General features: G+C 48.1%; 1 protein-coding gene across 7 annotated transcripts in view; it reads left to right on the top strand.

Moving 5' to 3' along the window:
• Positions 1-21,855, top strand: part of CEP104 (centrosomal protein 104) — a 58,962-nt gene extending 37,107 nt beyond the window's left edge. For 5 of the 7 annotated variants that reach the window (XM_060141627.1, XM_060141625.1, XM_060141626.1 and 2 more), the window contains 9 exons: positions 24-230; positions 699-806; positions 12,449-12,485; positions 12,710-12,776; positions 13,583-13,691; positions 15,268-15,406; positions 15,576-15,643; positions 18,483-18,573; positions 19,441-21,855. In XM_060141627.1, coding sequence (XP_059997610.1) covers positions 24-230; positions 699-806; positions 12,449-12,485; positions 12,710-12,776; positions 13,583-13,691; positions 15,268-15,406; positions 15,576-15,643; positions 18,483-18,573; positions 19,441-19,556 — 942 coding nt within the window. In that variant the 3' untranslated portion in view covers positions 19,557-21,855. Of the gene's footprint in view, positions 1-23; positions 231-698; positions 807-12,448; positions 12,486-12,709; positions 12,777-13,582; positions 13,692-15,267; positions 15,407-15,575; positions 15,644-18,482; positions 18,574-19,440 lie in introns of those variants that run through there. The other 2 variants (XM_060141628.1, XM_060141629.1) reach the window with 2 other exon arrangements.
• The last annotated feature ends 479 nt before the right edge of the window (positions 21,856-22,334 follow it).

Here is a 22,334-nt window from a genome sequence, read left to right on the forward strand (position 1 = left end):
GCACGTCCCGACCCTATTCTTAGTTCGCAGTGCAGGCCCTGGAGCACAGGGAGCACAAGGTGCGGGATTCGGCGGTGGGGATGATCCTGGACCTGTACGCGCAGCACCGGACTCTGGTCCTCGAGTGCCTCCCTCCCGAGGAGAGTGCCACCCGCAGGAGCGTCCTCTATAAGACACTTTTTGAGGGATTTGCTACGATAGACGGCAGACCTACAGATGCTGAAATTAGGGTAAGTTAACTTCCCTGAAGTTATGACCTGGTCTTGGGTTTAAGAAGTGACTTGGTACGTGAGTAAACTGACACATCGTTCACGGGGCTATGGGGACAGGAAACACAGCACATGGAGGACACTGGTGCCTGAGCCCGCGTCCTGGCTCTTCCACCTTGTCTATGTAGGGATGATGATGGCCGGGAGGACACCTGCAGTGTTTATCAACAGGAAACATTTAATACAACACTGTTAATGAACTATACCCCAATATAAAATTTTAAAAAATTTTTTTAATTCCAGAAAAAAAAAAACAACCAGTAAACATTTATTAATGAATCTGGTGGATTTTCTTTTAATTCTAGCTATAGTATTAGTCTTAGTGACGATTATAATACATAAGAAACATAATTTATATGCTATAACTTATCACTCAATTTCCAGCGCTACCCTAAAAATCACTTCTAACGGAAAATCATTTCATACCAGGCACAGAAAAGAGCAGCTACAGAAGAAGCAGAAAAACGCAAGAAAGAAGAAATTAAAGCTTTACAAGGGCAGTCGGCAACACTAAAGGAGATGCAGGCTGAAGTCCAGGTTGGCAAGGTTCACTGTCTTTCACCGTCATGCTCTCGGTCAAAATCCTGTGACCGTTTATTTCCTTACGTAGATGCACAGCATGCTTGGTTTGCTTTTCGTGGGACTCTCCAAATGGGTATCTCTATTCTTTGTTGTTTTTTAAATTAGTTTAGGGGTAAATAAAAGGAATCCTCCACTGAATCATTTGCATGCTCTTTTTTTTTTTAACATCTTTATTGGGGTATAATTGCTTTACAATGGTGTGTTAGTTTCTGCTTTATAACAAAGTGAATCAGTTATACATATGTTCCAATATCTCTTCCCTCTTGCGTCTCCCTCCCTCCCACCCTCCCTATCCCACCCCACTAGGTGGTCACAAAACACCGAGCTGATCTCCCTGTGCTATGCAGCTGCTTCCCACTAGCTATCTATTTTACGTTTGGTAGTGTATATATGTCCATGCCCCTCTCTCACTTTGTCACAGCTTACCCTTCCCCCTCCCCATATCCTCAAGTCCATTCTCTAGTAGGTCTGTGTCTTTATTCCTGTCTTACCCCTAGGTTCTTCATGACATTTTTTTTCTTAAATTCCATAAATATGTGTCAGCATACGGTATTTGTCTTGCTCTTTCTGACTTACTTCACTCTGTATGACAGACTCTAGGTCCATCCACCTCACTACAAATAACTCAATTTCGTTTCTGTTTATGGCTGAGTAATATTCCATTGTATATATGTGCCACATCTTCTTTATCCATTCATCCGATGATGGGCACTTAGGTTGTTTCCATCTCTGGGGTATTGTAAATAGAGCTGCAATGAACATTTTGGTACATGAGTCTTTTTGAATTATGGTTTTCTCAGGGTATATGCCCAGTAGTGGGATTGCTGGGTCATACGGCAGTTCTATTTGTAGTTTTTTTTTTTTTTTTTTTGCGGTACGCGGGCCTCTCACTGCTGTGGCCTCTCCCGTTGCGGAGCACAGGCTCCAGATGCACAGGCTCAGCGGCCATGGCTCACGGGCCCAGCCACTCCGCAGCATGTGGGATCTTCCCGGACCGGGGCACGAACCCGTGTCCCCTGCATTGGCAGGTGGATTCTCAACCACTGCGCCACAAGGGAAGCCCTATTTGTAGTTTTTTAAGGAACCTCCATACTGTTCTCCATAGTGGCTGTACCAATTCACATTCTCACCAGCAGTGCAAGAGTGTGCCCTTTCCTCCACACCCTCTCCAGCATTTATTGTTTCTAGATTTTTTGATGATGGCCATTCTGACTGGTGTGAGATGATATCTCATTGTAGTTTTGATTTGCATTTCTCTAATGATTAATGATGTTGAGCATTCTTTCATGTGTTGGTTGGCAGTCTGTATATCTTCTTTGGAGAAATGTCTATTTAGGTCTTCTGCCCATTTTTGGATTGGGTTGTTTGTTTTTTGGTATAGAGCTGCATGAGTGCTTGTAAATTTTTGAAATTAATCCTTTGTCAGTTGCTTCATTTGCAAATATTTTCTCCCATTCTGAGGGTTTTCTTTTGGTCTTGTTTATGGTTTCCTTTGCTGTGCAAAAGCTTTGAAGTTTCATTAGGTCCCATTTATTTTTGTTTTTATTTCCATTTCTCTAGGAGGTGGGTCAAAAAGGATCTTGCTGTGATTTATGTCATAGAGTGTTCTGCCTATGTTTTCCTCTAAGAGCTTGATAGTTTCTGGCCTTACATTTAGGTCTTTAATCCATTTTGAGCTTATTTTTGTGTATGGTGTTAGGGAGTGATCTAATCTCATACTTTTACAGGTACCTGTCCAGTTTTCCTAGCACCACTTATTGAAGAGGCTGTCCTTTCTCCACTGTACATTCCTGCCTCCTTTATCAAAGATAAGGTGACCATATGTGCATGGGTTTATCTCTGGGCTTTCTATCCTGTTCCATTAATGTATCTTTCTGTTTTTGTGCCAGTACCATACTGTCTTGATTACTGTAGCTTTGTAGTATAGTCTGAAGTCAGGGAGCCTGATTCCTCCAGCTCCGTTTTTCGTTCTCAAGATTGCTTTGGCTATTTGGGGTCTTTTGTGTTTCCATACAGATTGTGAAATTTTTTGTTCTAGTTCTGTGAAAAATGCCAGTGGTAGTTTGATAGGGATGGCATTGATCTGTAGATCGCTTTGGGTAGTAGAGTCATTTTCACAATGTTGATTCTTCCAATCCAAGAACACGGTATATCTCTCCATCTATTTGTATCATCTTTAATTTCTTTCATCAGTGTCTTATAATTTTCTGCATACAGGTCTTTTGTCTCCTTAGGTAGGTTTATTCCTAGATATTTTATTCTTTTTGTTGCAGTGGTAAATGAGAGTGTTTTCTTGATTTCACTTTCAGATTTTTCATCATTAGTGTATAGGAATGCCAGAGATTTCTGTGCACTAGTTTTTTAACCTGCAACTTTACCAAATTCATTGATTAGCTCTAGTAGTTTTCTGGTAGCATCTTTAGGATTCTCTATGTATACTTTCATGTCATCTGCAAACAGTGACGGCTTTACTTCTTCTTTTCCGATTTGGATTCCTTTTATATCCTTTTCTTCTCTGATTGCTATAGCTAAAACTTCCAAAACTATGTTGAATAAGAGTGGTGAGAGTGGGCAGCCTTGTCTTGTTCCTGATCTTAGTGGAAATGCTTTCAGTTTTTCACCATTGAGGATGATGTTGGCTGTGGGTTTGTCATATATGACCTTTATTATGTTGAGGAAAGTTCCCTCTATGCCTACTTTCTGCAGGGTTTTTATCATAAATGGGTGTTGAATTTTGTCGAAAGCTTTCTCTGCATCTATTGAGATAATCATATGGTTTTTCTCCTTCAATTTGTTAATATGGTGTATCACATTGATTGATTTGTGTATATTGAAGAATCCTTGCATTCCTGGAATAAACCCCATTTGATTAGGGTGTATGATCCTTTTAATGTGCTGTTGGATTCTGTTTGCTAGTATTTTGTTGAGGATTTTTGCATCTGTGTTCATCAGTGATATTGGCCTGTAGTTTTCTTACTTTGTGACATCCTTGTCTGGTTTTGGTCTCAGGGTGATGGTGGCCTCGTAGAATGAGTTTGGGAGTGTTCCTCCCTCTGCTATATTTTGGAAGAGTTTGAGAAGGATAGGTGTTAGCTCTTCTCTAAATGTTTGATAGAATTCGCCTGTGAAGCCATCTGGTCCTGGGCTTTTGTTTGTTGGAAGATTTTTAATCACAGTTTCAATTTTACTGCTTGTGATTGGTCTTCATATTTTCTATTTCTTCCTGATTCAGTCTTGGCAAGTTGTGCATTTCTAAGAATTTGTCCGTTTCTTCCAGGTTGTCCATTTTATTGGCATAGAGTTGCTTGTAGTAATCTCTCATGATCTTTTGTATTTCTGCAGTGTCAGTTGTTACTTCTGCTTTTTCATTTTTAATTCTATTGATTTGAGTCTTCTCCCTTCAAACTATCAAAAATTAAATACAAAGAAAACATATTAAAAGCAGCAAGGGAAAAACAACAAATAACACATAAGGGAATCCCCATAAGGTTAACAGCTGATCTTTCAGCAGAAACTCTGCAAGCCAGAAAGGAGTGGCAGGACATATTTAAAGTGATGAAGGAGAAAAACCTACAACCAAGATTACTCTACCCAGCAAGGATCTCATTCAGATTTGATGGAGAAATTAAAACCTTTACAGACAAGGAAAAGCTGAGAGAGTTCAGCACCACCAAACCAGCTTTACAACAAATGCTAAAGGAACTTTTCTAGGCAAGAAACACAAGAGAAGGAAAAGACCTACAATAACAAACCCAAAACAATTAAGAAAATGGGAATAGGAACATACATATCGATAATTACCTTCAATGTAAATGGATTAAATGCTCCCACCAAAAGACACAGACTGGCTGAATGGATACAAAAACAAGACCCATATATATGCTGTCTACAAGAGACCCACTTCAGACCTAGAGATGCATACAGACTGAAAGTGAGGGGATGGAAAAAGATATTCCTTGCAAATGGAAACCAAAGAAAGCTGGAGTAGCAATTCTCATATCAGACAAAATAGACTTTAAAATAAAGACTATTACAGGAGACAAAGAAGGACACTACATAATGATCAAGGGATCGATCCAAGAAGAAGATATAACAATTGTAAATATTTATGCACCCAACATAGGAGCACCTCAATACATAAGGCAAATACTAACAGCCATAAAAGGGGAAATCGACAGTAACACATTCATAGCAGGGGACTTTAACATCCCACTTTCACCAATGGACAGGTCATCCAAAATGAAAATAAATAAGGAAACACAAGCTTTAAATGATACATTAAACAAGATGGACTTAATTGATATTTATAGGACATTCCATCCAAAAACAACAGAATACACATTTTTCTCAAGTGCTCATGGAACATTCTCCAGGATAGATCATATCTTGGTTCACAAATCAAGCCTTGGTAAATTTAAGAAAACTGAAATTGTATCAAGTATCTTTTCTGACTACAACACTATGAGACTAGATGTCAATTACAGGAAAAGATCTGTAAAAAATACAAACACATGGAGGCTCAACAATACACTACTTAATAACGAAGTGATCACTGAAGAAATCAAAGAGGAAATCAAAAATACCTAGAAACAAATGACAGTGGAGACACGACAACCCAAAACCTATGGGATGCAGCAAAAGCAGTTCTAAGAGGGAAGTTTATAGCAATACAAGCCCACCTTAAGAAACAGGAAACATCTCGAATAAACAACCTAACCTTGCACCTAAAGCAATTAGAGAAAGAAGAACAAAAAAACTCCAAAGTTAGCAGAAGGAAAGAAATCATAAAAATCAGATCAGAAATAAATGAAAAAGAAATGAAGGAAACGATAGCAAAGATCAATAAAACTAAAAGCTGGTTCTTTGAGAAGATAAACAAAATTGATAAACCGTTAGCCAGACCAAGAAAAAAACCAAGAAAAAAAGGGAGAAGACTCAAATCAATAGAGTTAAAAATGAAAAAGCAGAAGTAACAACTGACACTGCAGAAATACAAAAGATCATGAGAGATTACTACAAGCAACTCTATGCCAATAAAATGGACAACCTGGAAGAAACGGACAAATTCTTAGAAATGCACAACCTGCCAAGACTGAATCAGGAAGAAATAGAAAATATGAACAGACCAATCACAAGCACTGAAATTGAAACTGTGATTAAAAATCTTCCAACAAACAAAAGCCCAGGACCAAGATGGCTTCACAGGCGAATTCTATCAAAATTTAGAGAAGAGCTAACACCTATCCTTCTCAAACTCTTCCAAAATATAGCAGAGGGAGGAACACTCCCAAATTCATTCTACGAGGCCACCGTCATCTTGATACCAAAACCAGACAAGGATATCACAAAGAAAGAAAACTACAGGCCAATATCAGTGATGAACATAGATGCAAAAATCCTCAACAAAATACTAGCGAACAGAATCCAACAGCACATTAAAGGATCATACACCCTGATCAAATGGGGTTTATTCCAGGAGTGCAAGGATTCTTCAATATACGCAAATCAATCAATGTGATACACCATATTAACAAATTGAAGGAGGAAAACCATATGATCATCTCAATAGATGCAGAGAAAGCTTTTGACAAGATTCAACACCCATTTATGATAAAAACCCTGCAGAAAGTAGGCATAGAGGGAAATTTCCTCAACATAATAAAGGCCATATATGACAAACCCACAGCCAACATCATCCTCAATGGTGAAAAACTGAAAGCATTTCCACTAAGATCAGGAACAAGACAAGGTTGCCCACTCTCACCACTCTTATTCCACCTAGTTTTGGAAGTTTTAGCCACAGCAATCAGAGAAGAAAAGGAAATAAAAGGAATCCAAATCGGAAAAGAAGAAGTAAAGCTGTCACTGTTTGCAAATGACATGATAGTATACATAGAGAATCCTAAAGATGCTACCAGAAAACTACTAGAGCTAATCAATGAATTTGGTAAAGTTGCAGGTTAAAAAATTAGTGCACAGAAATCTCTGGCATTCCTATACACTAATGATGAAAAATCTGAAAGTGAAATCAAGAAAACACTCTCATTTACCACTGCAACAAAAAGAATAAAATATCTAGGAATAAACCTACCTAAGGAGACAAAAGACCTGTATGCAGGAAATTATAAGACACTGATGAAAGAAATTAAAGATGATACAAATAGATGGAGAGATATACCGTGTTCTTGGATTGGAAGAATCAACATTGTGAAAATGACTCTACTACCCAAAGCGATCTACAGATTCAATGCAATCCCTATCAAACTATCACTGGCATTTTTCACAGAACTAGAACAAAAAATTTCACAATTTGTGAAACACAAAAGACCCCAAATAGCCAAAGCAATCTTGAGAACGAAAAACGGAGCTGGAGGAATCAGGCTCCCTGACTTCAGACTATACTACAAAGCTACAGTAATCAAGACAGTATGGTACTGGCACAAAAACAGAAAGATACATTAATGGAACAGGATAGAAAGCCCAGAGATAAACCCATGCACATATGGTCACCTTATCTTTGATAAAGGAGGCAGGAATGTACAGTGGAGAAAGGACAGCCTCTTCAATAAGTGGTGCTAGGAAAACTGGACAGGTACCTGTAAAAGTATGAGATTAGATCACTCCCTAACACCATACACAAAAATAAGCTCAAAATGGATTAAAGACCTAAATGTAAGGCCAGAAACTATCAAGCTCTTAGAGGAAAACATAGGCAGAACACTCTATGACATAAATCACAGCAAGATCCTTTTTGACCCACCTCCTAGAGAAATGGAAATAAAAACAAAAATAAATGGGACCTAATGAAACTTCAAAGCTTTTGCACAGCAAAGGAAACCATAAACAAGACCAAAAGAAAACCCTCAGAATGGGAGAAAATATTTGCAAATGAAGCAACTGACAAAGGATTAATTTCAAAAATTTACAAGCACTCATGCAGCTCTATACCAAAAAACAAACAACCCAATCCAAAAATGGGCAGAAGACCTAAATAGACATTTCTCCAAAGAAGATATACAGACTGCCAACCAACACATGAAAGAATGCTCAACATCATTAATCATTAGAGAAATGCAAATCAAAACTACAATGAGATATCATCTCACACCAGTCAGAATGGCCATCATCAAAAAATCTAGAAACAATAAATGCTGGAGAGGGTGTGGAGGAAAGGGCACACTCTTGCACTGCTGGTGAGAATGTGAATTGGTACAGCCACTATGGAGAACAGTATGGAGGTTCCTTAAAAAACTACAAATAGGGCTTCCCTTGTGGCGCAGTGGTTGAGAATCCACCTGCCAATGCAGGGGACACGGGTTCGTGCCCCGGTCCGGGAAGATCCCACATGCTGCGGAGTGGCTGGGCCCGTGAGCCATGGCCGCTGAGCCTGTGCATCTGGAGCCTGTGCTCCGCAACGGGAGAGGCCACAGCAGTGAGAGGCCCGCGTACCGCAAAAAAAAAAAAAAAAAAAAACTACAAATAGAACTGCCGTATGACCCAGCAATCCCACTACTGGGCATATACCCTGAGAAAACCATAATTCAAAAAGACTCATGTACCAAAATGTTCATTGCAGCTCTATTTACAATACCCCAGAGATGGAAACAACCTAAGTGCCCATCATCGGATGAATGGATAAAGAAGATGTGGCACATATATACAATGGAATATTACTCAGCCATAAACAGAAACGAAATTGAGTTATTTGTAGTGAGGTGGATGGACCTAGAGTCTGTCATACAGAGTGAAGTAAGTCAGAAAGAGCAAGACAAATACCGTATGCTGACACATATTTATGGAATTTAAGAAAAAAAATGTCATGAAGAACCTAGGGGTAAGACAGGAATAAAGACACAGACCTACTAGAGAATGGACTTGAGGATATGGGGAGGGGGAAGGGTAAGCTGTGACAAAGTGAGAGAGGGGCATGGACATATATACACTACCAAACGTAAGGTAGATAGCTAGTGGGAAGCAGCTGCATAGCACAGGGAGATCAGCTCGGTGCTTTGTGCCCGCCTGGAGGGGTGGGATAGGGAGGGTGGGAGGGAGGGAGACGCAAGAGGGAAGAGAGATGGGAACATATGTATATGTATAACTGATTCACTTTGTTATAAAGCAGAAACTAACACACCATTGTAAAGCAATTATACCCCAGTAAAGATGTTAAAAAAGAAAGAAAAAGAACAAAAAAAACCCCAAAGTTAGCATAAGGAAAGAAATCATAAAGATCATATCAAAAAGAAATGAAGAAGAAATGAAGGAAACGATAGCAAAGATCAATAAAACTAAAAGCTGGTTCTTCGAGAAGATAAACAAAATTGATAAACCATTAGCCAGACTCATCAAGAAAAAAAGGGAGAAGACTTAAGTCAACAGAATTAGAAATGAAAAAGGAGAAGTAACATTTGCATGCTCGTCATTCTTCCCGGGGATGAAGTGTGCTGCTGGCCCTGCCGTGTTTAGAGAGGACGCTTGGAGCTGCAGGAGTTGGCGGAGCGGGGAGCGGGTAGAGGGACAGAAGTCCTCTCTGCAGCTTCTCGCCTCCTTCAGAGGCAAAGGAGGAAAAGGAGCTTGAATATGAAGATCTGATTTCCGTGCATTAAAAAAGGAAGGTTTGGGGCTTCCCTGGTAGCGCAGTGGTTGAGAATCTGCCTGCCAATGCAGGGGACACGGGTTCGAGCCCTGGTCTGGGAAGATCCCACATGCCGTGGAGCAACTGGGCCCGTGAGCCACAACTACTGAGCCTGCGCGCCTGGAGCTTGTGCTCTGCAACAAGAGAGGCCGCGACAGTGAGAGGCCCGCGCACCGCAATGAAGAGTGGCCCCCGCTCGCCGCAACTAGAGAAAGCCCTCGCACAGAAACGAAGACCCAACACAGCCAAAAACAAATAAATAAAAAATTTTTAAAAAAAAAAGGAAGGTTTGGGGCAAATGCTGCCCGTCAGGAAGCACTGAGTCCTAGTGCGCAGGGGGCATCAGATGATGTTTGGTTGTATGAAACGTGTCCCTTCTGAAGGGCCCTGCCTCTGTGATTTAAATTTGTGCCATCACTCTGGTTTTTGTGATTAAGTTCCTTAAGTTGATAGTAAAAGGGAGAGGACGTGGGTGCATAAGGCCGGCTGTGCTCATGAGGGTGGGTCTCCTGGGAAGTGCTCTGACCACCGCTTTTTAGAAAAAGAATAAGTGACTAAAAATGGCAAAAAAGAAAGAAAATACGACCGAATGTATGTTGAAGTGCCTGTGACAGAAAGTGACAGTGACGTTTCCGCTGGACGATGGCATGTCAGAATGCCTGTGAGAAGAGCGGGAAAGCGGCCACCGAGGAACAGAAGAGAGGAGGCAGGGGACCGGTGGGGCAGCACGGGAGCAGTGCCCGGCCTGGGAGCTGCCGAGGTCACCAGGCTGTGTGTCCCCGCAGCATCTGTGGTGCGGGGCATGGAGGCCTGTCCTCTGGCTCGTTTCATCCTTCAGTGTTTGTTGAGCGCCTGCAGTGGGCCAGCCCTGCCCTGGGCTCCAGAGATGCAGCAGAAACAAGGGCCACTGCTCCAGGAGGAGAGACCACACGGCACGGCCGCTCGGGAGGGTGGGTGCCGTCCTGCTGTCCTTGTCCTGAGATGATCACTGAAGCCATCTCGCAGGAGGATGACAATCTTTTTTTCTATCTTTTATTATTGTAAAATATACATAACATGAGATTTACCATTTTAACCATTTTTAAGTGTACGGTTCTGTGCCATTGAAGACATTCACATCGTTGTGTAGACACCACCACCATCCAGCTCCAAAACTTTTGAGAACAGCAGAATATTTTTAAATCACCCAATTGCTCAGGAGTTTTCGGAAAAGATTTTTAAATTACTAATCAGTTGTCTAATCTGCTCAAAGCATAGATTAAGGTAGATTTTATAACTAAAATTTAACTTTTGGCATTGTTCATTTGTCTCCCTGCAAGATATACGAACCCATCTCTCATTAATAAGGATTGGTTTTGATGCCCAGAATCCATTTGTGTGACTTTGCTTTCTTTAGTTGGTAGGTGTATAAATCACGTGAACCCTGTTTGCAAGTTTAGTGTCAGTCTGTCAGGTGCTTCCCCAGTCCTAAAATTGTATTTTCGTGTGTTTTCTGTATTCAGAGCTTGGGTTGGAGAGAAGTTCCTATCGTGTAAGCTTTGATTTTCTGCAATCACAGTAGACGGTGTCTACGTATTGCGTCACTTAATGCCGTGGATAGGGGACCAGCTCGTCCCTGTCCTCCCGTGAAACTGCAAGTCCCAGATGCGCCTCCCCCACCAGTGGCCAGTAGCCCAGGCCACGTGGGTCTAGCAGGCTCAGGTGGGGCAGACTGGCCAGTGCAGGGAGGAAGGCTTGGTGACAGGAGGAGCCCCCGGGAGGCCCCTGAGCGGCAGGAGGAGAGCTCGGTGCAGAGGGGCAGCTTCCCGCCGTGGACACACAGGGCCCTGCACCCTGTCCTTCCTCCGGTCAGCACTGCGCCCCCGGCTGTCACCTCCCACAGTGGGGACGCCCAGCAGCCAAGACCCACGAGGCAGATACGCGGTGCGTGAGGGTGTGGTGGCCGCGCAGGGGAAGAGGAAGCCAGAGGAGGGAGGCGGCCATCTGACGCCACGTGACACTGCGTGGCCGGGGCGGGGGGGCCCGGGGCAGCAGTGCCGTGGCCTGTGGAGCCTCCACGGGTCCCTTTACAGGGGCAGTAACAGGCCGCCCTGGCCACTGTGTTTGCAGGTGGTGGGAAGGGCAGGCTCCTGGGGTGCTGAAGCAGAGCCTGCGGGGCTCACTGATGGGTCGGGGACAGGCCACACCTGGAAGAGGAGGGAGGGGTGGGAGCCGCTGGGGTCTCCAGGCTTCGTGGCCTGAATACCTAGAAGACTGGCGGTTCTGGGCTCTGCACCAGAGGCTGCGAGGGGCGCACGTGAGGGGGAGCCTGTGGGTGGGGAAGGGGGGGGTTGGTCTGGTTAAGTCACATTTAAGTGACGTTAAGACCCAAGTACATGCTGGGTAGCAGAGAGGCCCAGGTGATGGCACAAACGTTAGGGTCATGAGCACAGAGATGGGTGTGCAGCCTGGGACCCATCAGGGTCTGTATGGACAAACGGGGGGCGGGCTGAGTCCTGGAGGGGGCACAGGGGGCGCCCTGGGAGCCCGACTCAGAAGGGCCTGGAGGAGACAGACGAGGAGAGTCACGTGCCGCCGGGAGCCCATGGCGCGTCCTTCGGGCGGGCAGACACTGATGATGGGCAGGCGACCCGAAGGGGGTGCAGGTGGCCTTGATGAAGAGTGGTTTCCAAGGAGACGGGGGGGGGGGCGGGCAGGAGCCCGAGGGAGGGGCTGTGGAGGGCAGGAGCCCGAGGGAGGGGCTGTGGAGGGCAGGAGCCCGAGGGAGGGGCTGTGGAGGGCAGGACGGAGGAGACTGCTGCCCACGGACTGAGAGGGCGACTCTCAAACAAGTGTGTTGTTTGCGGATGGAGATTCTGCCACACAGCCTAAGGTCATGCCTCCAGGATCACAGTAGACCCTGGGTAGACTCTCACTCGCCCTGCAGCCATTCGTCCCTGATCTTTCTGTTCTTCTGTTTCAGGAAAAAGAGAGTGAAGCTGCGAAGGCCGAGAATCAGGGTACGTAGAACGCACATCGTGAAAGCTCTGCGTAGAAACCACTTTTATTCACGCCGCGAATGTCTGCACCTCCGACGCTTCAGGGCTGAATGCAAAATACTACCTTTACTAACTGGTAGCTTTTAAACTGTATTTCCCATCCAACTGGTTAACTGGTTACTAAAACTTTGAAAATAGTTTTCTACCAAAAGTTATTTAAATAGCTTTCTTTTTAATTTCTTTAGACACTCAAGGAAGGAAAGCGGCCCCACCTAATGCTCCAGAAATTCCAGATAATCACTATTTAGATAAGTGAGTAAAGTTGTCTCTAACCCACTGTAGAATAAGTAGAGGGACTAACCCGTAAAAATGCCGTCAGATAAATATATTCCCCCTGGTTCATGAGGCTCACGTGAACTAGTTGGCTCTTTTCAGTGATTCTGAAAGCTAGGAAATTGCCCTCCAAACCAGGAGCGCCAGCTGTGAGTCAAGGTAGCCTTTCCTCTCTTCCCCAACAGAAACGAGCAGGCTGTTCGTCAGAAGTCCTGTTACAGGCCAAAACTTCTTTTAGTGTTTTATGGAAGTATAGTTGATTTACGGTGTGTTGGTCTCTGCTGTACAGCAGAGTGACTCAGTTATACATATATATGTTCCTTTTCATCTTCTTCTCCACTGTGGCTTATCACAGGACATTGAATATGGTCAGGCTCAAACTTTACAGCACCAAAATGCTTTCTCCTGTGCTGTGGCCCCACAGATCTACAAGGAATTTAAGGGAGATGTCTTGGTCTAATCTTTTCTTGTGATTTAAAATATCCTTTCTGCTTGGTGACGCTGACAGAGTTAGAATTCTAAGGGATCTTAAGCTACTTTTTCTCAAACCCCTACGTGGTAAAGACTTGTTTACGCCCTTTGATAGAGGAGCTACCCAGCCCCTCCTGAGGCCCCTCTGTGAGGGGCAGCCGTGCCTCCAGGTCAAGCTGAAGCCCACTCAGTGGGTCCGGGATGGTGGCCGCAGGCTGGGCATGGGGGCGTCACAGAGCTCCCCGGGAGCCGGCAGGATGGGGATGGCTAAACTGGGTCTGTGCTTCATTTCTTACCTTTCTGTTTTGTTTCAGTTTATGCATTTTTTGTGGGGAGAGGAGCGACTCCTTCACAGAAGAAGGCCTGGATCTCCATTACTGGAAGCACTGTCTTATGCTGACGAGATGTGACTACTGCAAACAGGTCAGGTGCTGGGCGCGGGCGGGCCAGACCCAGGCAGGCGAGCTGGACATGCAGTTCCCGAAGGCCGAGTCACAAAAATGTCCCAAATCTTAGCATTTTCAGAGGAAAAGTTACGGGGAAAGTTTTGTTGGGGTTGATTTTTCTTACTTTATTATTAGAGTATAACATATATATAAATGTATACAAGTCATAGGTGTTACAGCTCCTGAATTATCGCAAGATAAACAAATCCACGTAACCGCCAGCAGGCCAGGTACCGCAAGGTACCCCACCCTCCTCCCCAGGGCCATCACTGTCCTCGTGTCTGTTTCTTGCTTTGTGAGTTTTACCGAAGTGGAATCATACGCTACGCCTGGGGTTTGCTGTACAGTATTCCATTGTTTGAATGTACCGCAATTTATCAGTCCTTTCTACTGCGTCTGGGTTTGGGCTGAGACTGTTAGGAATAGCGTTGCTACAGACACCCTTGTGTCATCTTCCGTGCGTGCGGACGCATTTTTTTGGGCGCACACCTCGCTGTAGGACAGCTGGGTGGGCTCGCATCCAGCTGCAGAAGGCCAGTGTGAGTCGCGCGCCTAGTGTCCGGGCGGGAGCCGCCCCCCGTCCTCAACAGCCTCGCAGTCGCCACCTGCCACGCGCCCGTCACGCTCTCCTGACGATGCTGGGCTGGAGCCCTGTCCCCCTGCTGGCCTCTCGCCGACCTCTTTGCGAAGCACTTCTAGTTTCTCACCCATATTTTGAATTGGGCGCCAGTCCCACTATTGCTGACGTGTAGTCGTTCTTGACACACCCGGCTGCGCGTCCTTCGCCACTTGAATGTGTGGTGTCCACTCTGTGTCTGGCCTCTTCACCAACGAGCAGGAGCTTTTCATTTTGATGTTGTCCACCCTACTGACCCGTTCTAGGGTTAATGCTTGGGCACCCTGCTGAAGGGGTCCTCGCGCACCCCAGTTGTTCATCTTTCCTCTATGCAGCCAGCTCTCCTTTAGACAGAGGAGGGGAACCAGAAGGGGAGTGACCTTCTCTCCTGTCCTGGGTGCTCTCAGGCCTGCAGGGGCGGGGTGGGCAGGCCCCACCCTCTGAGCAGCTCCCCCCCCACCCTGGCCGGCGGTGCAGACTCCTCCCCCCGGCGTGGCCTGGCTCCTCTGGCAGCAAGCGAGAGTCTGCGGCATGAAGCTCTAGGCTGTGTACAAGCCCCTCCTGGCAAAGAGGTCACAGTGGTGAAAGGGTCTCTTCTTGTGACCCGTTTCCGGGCACGTTCTTAGAAATGGCCGGGAGCCGGGATTGAACCCAAGGCCACGTAGACCCCTGAGCTCTTCAGAGTACAGGGCAGGGTTAGTGTTGTGGGTGAACCGTTGCTTCCCTTCCCCACTTAGCCGTGGCCTCTGGATGCTCCTGAGGTAGCATGGCAAGCAGGATGTGAGGTCTCCAGCCACGTGTACGTGACTGCGGAGGTAACAGGTGTGCGCCTCCCGAGTGGCGCTGGCGGGACAGGAAGCGCGCGCTCGTGCAGGGGCCAGGGCCGCATGCGCCTCGGGGCGCTCAGCCGTGTGACGTGTCCCGTCGAGGCTTCCAGGTGGTGGAGATTTCCAGCCTGACGGAGCACCTGCTGACAGAGTGTGACAAAAAGGACAGCTTTGGGGAGTGTTACCGCTGCAGTGAGGCCATTTTAAAGGAAGAGCTGCCCAGACACATAAAAACGAGAGACTGCAACCGTGAGTGCCCCCGCAGCCCCCCGAGACCCTCGCGCCATCCCCGGAGGCCCGGCTGGGGGGTCGGGGGGCAGATCCCGCGTCTGCCGGTGCCCCTGCCCACCCGTTCCTCTGCGCCGCCATTCACGCCCCACAGGAGTAACTAGATCTTGTCTCATTGAAACCGTTTCAGCTGCCAAAGCGGAGAAGCTGGCGAACCGGTGTCCTCTGTGCCACGAGAATTTCACCCCCGGAGAAGAGGTGAGGGGCTGACGGGGCGACCTGGCCACGTGGAGGGACGGCAGGCGTCGGGCGGAGGCTGGCCCCCGGGGTGGGGTGAGGCTCTGTCTCAGGGTTCCTGCGCTCCCTGCGCAGCACACCTGTGGCATCTCCCAGGAAGGGGGAGCGTCTCGGCTCTTTGGGATGGAAGCGTGAAGTGGTTTCACTTTTTCCAGGCTTGGCTTTCATCTCCATGTTGGGGCCTAGACTGGCCTCCTGGCCAGATTCTGTAACGCTCTGGTCCCTTGTGATGCATAAAGCTGAGCCCCGTCCAGGTTGGAAATCCTACCTCGTGTCCGGTGCCCAGCACTCCGCCCGCTCCCAGCGTGAGCCACGCGGGTGACACAGCGGCCTAGTTGGGGGGCGCCAGGGTCTCCCACCCTCTCCTCCACGCGCCCCGTCCTCTGGTGTCAGCCCGATCACTCTGGCTCACACGACGCCAGCGCTGCCCTGCGTGCTGAGCTCCCGCGGGGCCCAGCAGGCCCAGCCTCTCCTGCCCTGAGCCCCTCAGCCACGGCCACCTGCGGTCCACCCACTGCATCCACTGCGGGGTCTCTTGTCCCAGCCCTGGGGCTGTGGTGCCAATAGGATGGCTCAGACCCAGCGACGCCCCACCGTGCCGGATGGTGGGCCCGGCCGCCCGCTGCTCCCTCAGCGCCCCGGCCGTCCAGGGCTCATCCTCTCTCCCTCTCAGAAAACGTCACACACGTAACAGAGACAAGCATGGGAACCACGTGCCTCCTCACGGGCCGTGTGTGGGGAAGGCACGGTGAAGGTTTAGGTCTCTTCCATCGTTGACTGGTTTTCAGAATGACAGGTTGGGTCCCCAGCACCTTCCAGTGGTGGCCTATTTGCTTGTTGGATCTTAGCACCATCAGGAACTCACGGCTTAAAACTGTCTGCCGTGTTCAGCTGTTGGCATCGCTGTGCTTAGTGCTGCGTGAACGAGCCGATCTCTGGCCATCAGAGCCTCTGCAGACAGGCTCCTGGCGCTGCCGGTGGCCCAGGGGACTCAGAGCCTCCTGGCCGTCGCAACAAGTTGCCCCACCGAGCCTTCCGTTCCTGGTTCCCTGCAGTGGAAATGACGTTCCAGGACCCCCTCGGGTGCCTCGGGTGCTCCTTGCTCCTGGTTCGGTACCATTCTGGGCCTCTTTGCGGACAGAGCCGGGGAAAACGTTGAGATAAATGCATCAAAAGTTCACGGTGGGGGCTTCCCTGGTGGCGCAGTGGTTGGGATGTCCGCCTGCCGATGCAGGGGACACGGGTTCGTGCCCCGGTCCGGGAGGATCCCACATGCCGTGGGGCGGCTGGGCCCGTGAGCCATGGCCGCTGAGCCTGCACGTCCAGAGCCTGTGCTCCGCAGCGGGAGAGGCCACAACAGTGAGAAGCCCGCGTACCGCAAAAAAAAAAAAAAAAAAAAAAGTTCATGGTGACGTTCCTGATTCGGAGTCTGAGCTGTAAGGGTCTCTTGAACCTCTGGCGTCGCACGTCTGTGTGTCCTTCCTTCCCTCTCAAGAATCAGTGCCCACAGCCCCCAGAGATGCCCGTTGGACCGTCAGAGTGTGCGTTGCTCGGACCCACGTTCCCCTTGGCGGGGGCTCAGAGCAGCGGTGCGGGTGCTGCAGGCAGGGAGATGCTGCTGGACGCGTGCTGTCCCAGCTCTTTGTGTCCCTCCCGTGCCTCCTTCTGGAGACGTGGGACAAAAGCATCTCTGCTTCACGGTCACAGGAGTTGCTCCACGTGCTTGTGTCGCCAGTTGTTAACAGTTCAGCCTCATTGTTTCAGTCTGTGTTCAAGTCCCAGGGGTTTTCAAACACAAGCTCTACAATTACATGAGGTACTTAGACGGTTCCAAAGTCTATCAAATGAGACTTACTCAGGGAAGACCCGACAGAAGCTGCTGCCCTGCCCACCATCCCTCCTCTCACAGAGCGAGCGGCTTTTTATGGTTTATCCATTTTAGTCTTAAATGTGAGCTGCTCTCACATGCCCACACTTTTTCTCTCTCCCTGTGTATTTTTAGAATTTAGGAGCCTTTGAGCTTTTGTTGTTGTTGTCACCTTTACACTATTACTGTCGTACGTGACCAGCCCCTCCTTCTGGAGACCAGTCGGCTCCCTGCTCTGAGGAGCGCGGACATTGGCAGTGGCCTCCTTCCCCTCCTGCCCTCCCCCCAAGCCCCCCAGCGTCTGCCTTGAGGGGATGGCATCTGACTCACAGCCAACTGCAGAGACGCATTGGCAGGCTTGTGCTGCTTCTCCTCTGCTTTCTCCGTGTTTTCTTAACGTGGCACCACCCGCCGAGCAGCTTAAACACCCGTTGTTCTATCACAGTTTCTGTGGGTCAGAAGTCCAGGCACGACCTGGCTGGGTCCTCTGCTTGTGGTCTCCCAGGGCTGCACTCGAGGTGTCATCCAGGCTGCGCTCTCATCTGTGGCTCGCCAGGGAAAGGAGCCACTTCCTGGCCCATCGCAGGTGCTGGCAGAATTCTTTTCTTCGTCATTGTAGGACCGAGGGCCCTTCTTCCTTGCTGGCTGTCCAGCAGGGCCACCCTCAGCCCCTGCACCCTGTGCCCCTGGACCGTCGCACATTGCGCACCCCGCGTGACAGCGGTCTTGGCATGTTTGCTCAGCGGTGATGAGAGCTGGGAGAGGTGTGAAGTGCAGGCAGCATCTCAAGATACGTGGGTGCTCCGGCCGTGCACTCAGCACAGGGGGCTCCAAGGCAGGACACGCACAGAGCTCAGGACCCACGCCCGCAGCCGCAGTGCATCGCCACCCCTCTGGTGGCCTGGTTCCCACTCCACCTGCCTCTCGTTTCAGGCGTGGAAGGCCCACCTCATGGGCCCCATGGGCTGCACAGTGAACCTGCGCCGGACGCACGTGCTACGCAAGGCGCCCACGCTGCCGCCAGGTAAGCATCCGCCCGGCCTCGGCCCTGTCTCTGGGTCCCAAAGAAGTAGGGTGATCATGTCGTCAGCACCAGCTCTGGCCGAAGCCCCTCCACGTGGTCCTGCTTCCCCACTCACAGAGCTGAGAAACCAAACCGCGGGTGTTCGCAGGCGCACCCCGGGTCTCGTGTCCCTCTGCGCCGTGGGTACCAGTGTCCAGAAACTGGGGGTTCAGTAGGAGACCCGTAGGCGGCACCACGACCTGACTTCTGAATCCCAGTTCTGGCTGCTTTCTGTAGGGTTTAGAATGCCTTACAGAAGAGTGTTGTTTTTCATTAGAAAATTATTCTTGACCTTGGATACACGACTTTATTTTGGGGCCCTGTGATCAACGAGAACATGAGGAAATGTGTCTCGTGCTCATTCAGCGCCAGGCACCTGCAGGACCTGCACCCCTCACACACGCACACGCGCGCACGCACACATGCACACGTGTGAGGACCAGGGGTGCTGGGGGAGCCACCCCGGCCTCCTGGCCGGGTAACCGGCCCTGGTCACATGGCTGCTGGTCTTTCATTTCGGGAGCTGTTTGAAACTAAAAATTAGGTAAGCGGCTCAGTTCTTTCCTCTGACCGTGCGTCAGGCTCCTCCTCTGGCTCGCTCTTCTTCCTCTCCTGCCGTCGCATGTGCATCCTCGAGGGTGGCCCGCCCAGCCCCCTCTCACATCTGCCGGCCCAGCCCAGCCACCTGTGGGCTGGGTGACCGGGAGCGTCCCAGCCCCTCGTGCTCAGATCCTCCCCGTGTCTGGCGACCCCGGGCCACTGGTACTGTCACCGCGGCTTTGCGCCCTGGCTCACGCTTGTCCTCCGTGCTCTGTGTGTCCACTGCAGGTAGAGGCCCAGCCGCAGCCAAGTCGGGGACCTCGGGATCCAAGGTCGGAAGCAAGATCCCCACCCCCAAGGGGGGCCTGAGTAGAAGCTCCGGCAGGACGTACACGAAGCGGTGACAGCACCGCATCTGCTCCCTCGTCTCCAAAGGGGCCGAGCAACTTCCCCAGCCGTAGACGTGTCACCTCAAAGCGTCTCTAGACGTGGCAACCCCCGCTCCGCCCCTGCTGCCCCCAGGCTCCTGGCTGCGCCCTTCCCGACCGTGGCCCCTGCATCCGGAGTGAGGCCCTGATCTCCCCATGGCTCCGGCTCGCAGATCTCCACCCCCCAGGGCCCGGGGTCCACAGGAGACGGTCCTGCTGGAGGAGCAGCGCCGAGCGGCCCATGCGGAGGGACAGGCCCAGCGCAGCACCTCTGCGCAGCTGCTTGGAGCAATTTCCATAAAGCCCTCACTCTAAACCTCTTGCATGTGGGTCTCTCTCAGCCGTGGTGGAAGGTCTGCAGGGCTTGCCAGGCCAGGGGATGGGATGGGATGGGATGGGGGGGCCAGTCCCCCTGTGCCCCTCCTCCCCAGGGTAGGGGGGGCCGTCGGCCTGCAAAGCCTGCATGTCCACGGCAGCAAGAAGTAAGGTCGAGGTCAAGAAGTTAAGGTCCCGGCCCGGCCCCCTCGGCTGTTGCCTGCCAGATGCTCAGAGCGCAGCCCACCTGACCCCCCCATCGGCGCCCACACCAGGCAGAGTGGAGGTTAATGCTGGCGGCTCCACGTCAGACCCTTCCTCAGGGGGCTTCAAGTTCTTTACACGCATGAAGCCCTAGAAAAATAGGAGATGACATTCCCCGATGATCCTGCGCTCACCTGAGCAGGTGTGTCCGTCGAAATAGCCCTTTCCTAAACCCCTGGGGCAGGCAGAGCGACTACCACTCTGTAACATTCAGAGGAGCCTCCGAGCCTCTGCTCAGCCCGTCATCCTGTCCCGCTCAGATCCGCGTGGGAATTGCAACTGTATGTTCACTTTTCTCAAACACTTTGTATGATACTTTCAACACCAAAAACCACTTAAAATGATGAAACCAAACCTCAGAATCCAGTCTCCTGACCAGCCGCCAACCAACCTTCCCGGCCCATGGCAGTGGCTCACCTGGCTTCAGAGCCAGGTAGCTGTGGGGGAGCCAGTGTCTGTCCAGAACGTGCTTGGAAAGGCCGCCTTCTCGTCCACGCCTGTGGTCCCCAGGTGCCCAGCCCACTAGAGACCGAAAGAAGATGGCCCTCCCTGCCCCACCCGGCCCCGTGCCCAGGGTGTGCTTTCCTCCTGAGCATGATCCAGGCAGGCTTCCAGGATGACAAAACTTGTACTACACCGTTAGTGTAAGAATATTTTTAATTCCCAACCATGTAAAATAACAAAATATATATTTAAAAACTAATAGTTATTTGAGCGATGTGCTCCCTGGGTATGTTAGTGACCATGAATTTGTACTAGTCGATCAATTTCCATTTTTGGTAGGCTAATGCTTTCTCATATGGTTGACTCAGATTACTGAGCCGGAATAAGAGTGACCAAGAGAATTACCTTCAAAAATATACTCTATAAAAAAACGTAAAAGTATGGGGGGAGAAATAACATAAAACTTTACTAGAGAGAGCAGAGTACAGATGCCAAGATAATTATAAAATGAGCCTTCCTGGTTTCAAAAAGATGTTGCCATGGTCTCTCACCCATGAGAGTGAAGTACAGGTAGAACACTTCTTTAAACAGAACAATGAGAAAAGTTAACCAAGAAATGATTCTTTTCTCTCCAATCAAAACTTTTAAGAAATATACAGTTAATGTTTTCTATGTATTGTAACATAAAGAAGATATTTGTAAAATTACTTAATTTTTAGTGATTGACAAACAAAATTGAGTACATTTAAAACAGATCAGTCTTGCTGGTTATCGAAGAATCATGTATTTCTATTCCGATGATTCCTGGCAGTGATCAGTGGCTATTAAAATCTTTACAGAGTTATATATATACTACTAAGGGCCCAAGAATAAAGGATAGAAAACTAAAAAGGAACTATCAGCTCCCTCGGCCATTCATAAACATCTAAACTCGGAACAGTACTTAATTGAAATTTCACTCATGAATATGTTGTGGATACTTAACAATATTTATTTCTATTATTTTCATATTTCAAAATATTCTAATTTAAAAGAATTGTATCTATAAATTTGGCATTAGAGTACAAGCGTAAACACTTTTAATGAAAATTTGCAACTTTTTAATGTTTTGACATAGTTTTCTATTTGTCTTTATTTCACGTACCAAAATTGTAAAATATCTAAGTAATATATTTTTGTTGTTGTTTGAGGGCTTAGGCGTTAATTCACCGAGTATATGAATATAATAAAAAGATTACTAAATGTCTTGTCACTTTCATTTTAAAATTATAATTAAAAAGCAATCGGTAAGTTACATTTCCTTTCATAAACATGCAGGTGTAGCTCAGCCCTGAAATGCCAGGGAGTTGCTGAGATTTGCTTAGAGAGGGGCAGTGGTATTAAGTTGCCAGGAGAGAGTGTGGTTCCTAAAATAAGTTATTTGTGGGTTTACTCCTGAAGAAGCTAAACGATTTTAAGCTACATATAAATTAGAGAAAGTTCTTTACCAATTTTATCCCATGGAATAAAATGAGAATATTTTATAAATGCTCCAATTGTGCCCATCAGAGGTTTATACTTTATAGTCTCTTGCTGTGTTTTTTATCCCTTTTGAAAGAGGGCATTTTTACCAGCCAACAAAGCTATTTTGCTTTTCAAATAAGTAAAAATACAGTATTTTCTCTGTTGATTTGTAGAGTGGTTTTAAGTTTTTATTACCTTTGATGGTTTTATAAGTTTCCATTTTGAAGT

This window comes from Lagenorhynchus albirostris, chromosome 2 (genome assembly GCF_949774975.1).
Source record: "Lagenorhynchus albirostris chromosome 2, mLagAlb1.1, whole genome shotgun sequence".
Classification (NCBI taxonomy): domain Eukaryota; kingdom Metazoa; phylum Chordata; class Mammalia; order Artiodactyla; family Delphinidae; genus Lagenorhynchus; species Lagenorhynchus albirostris.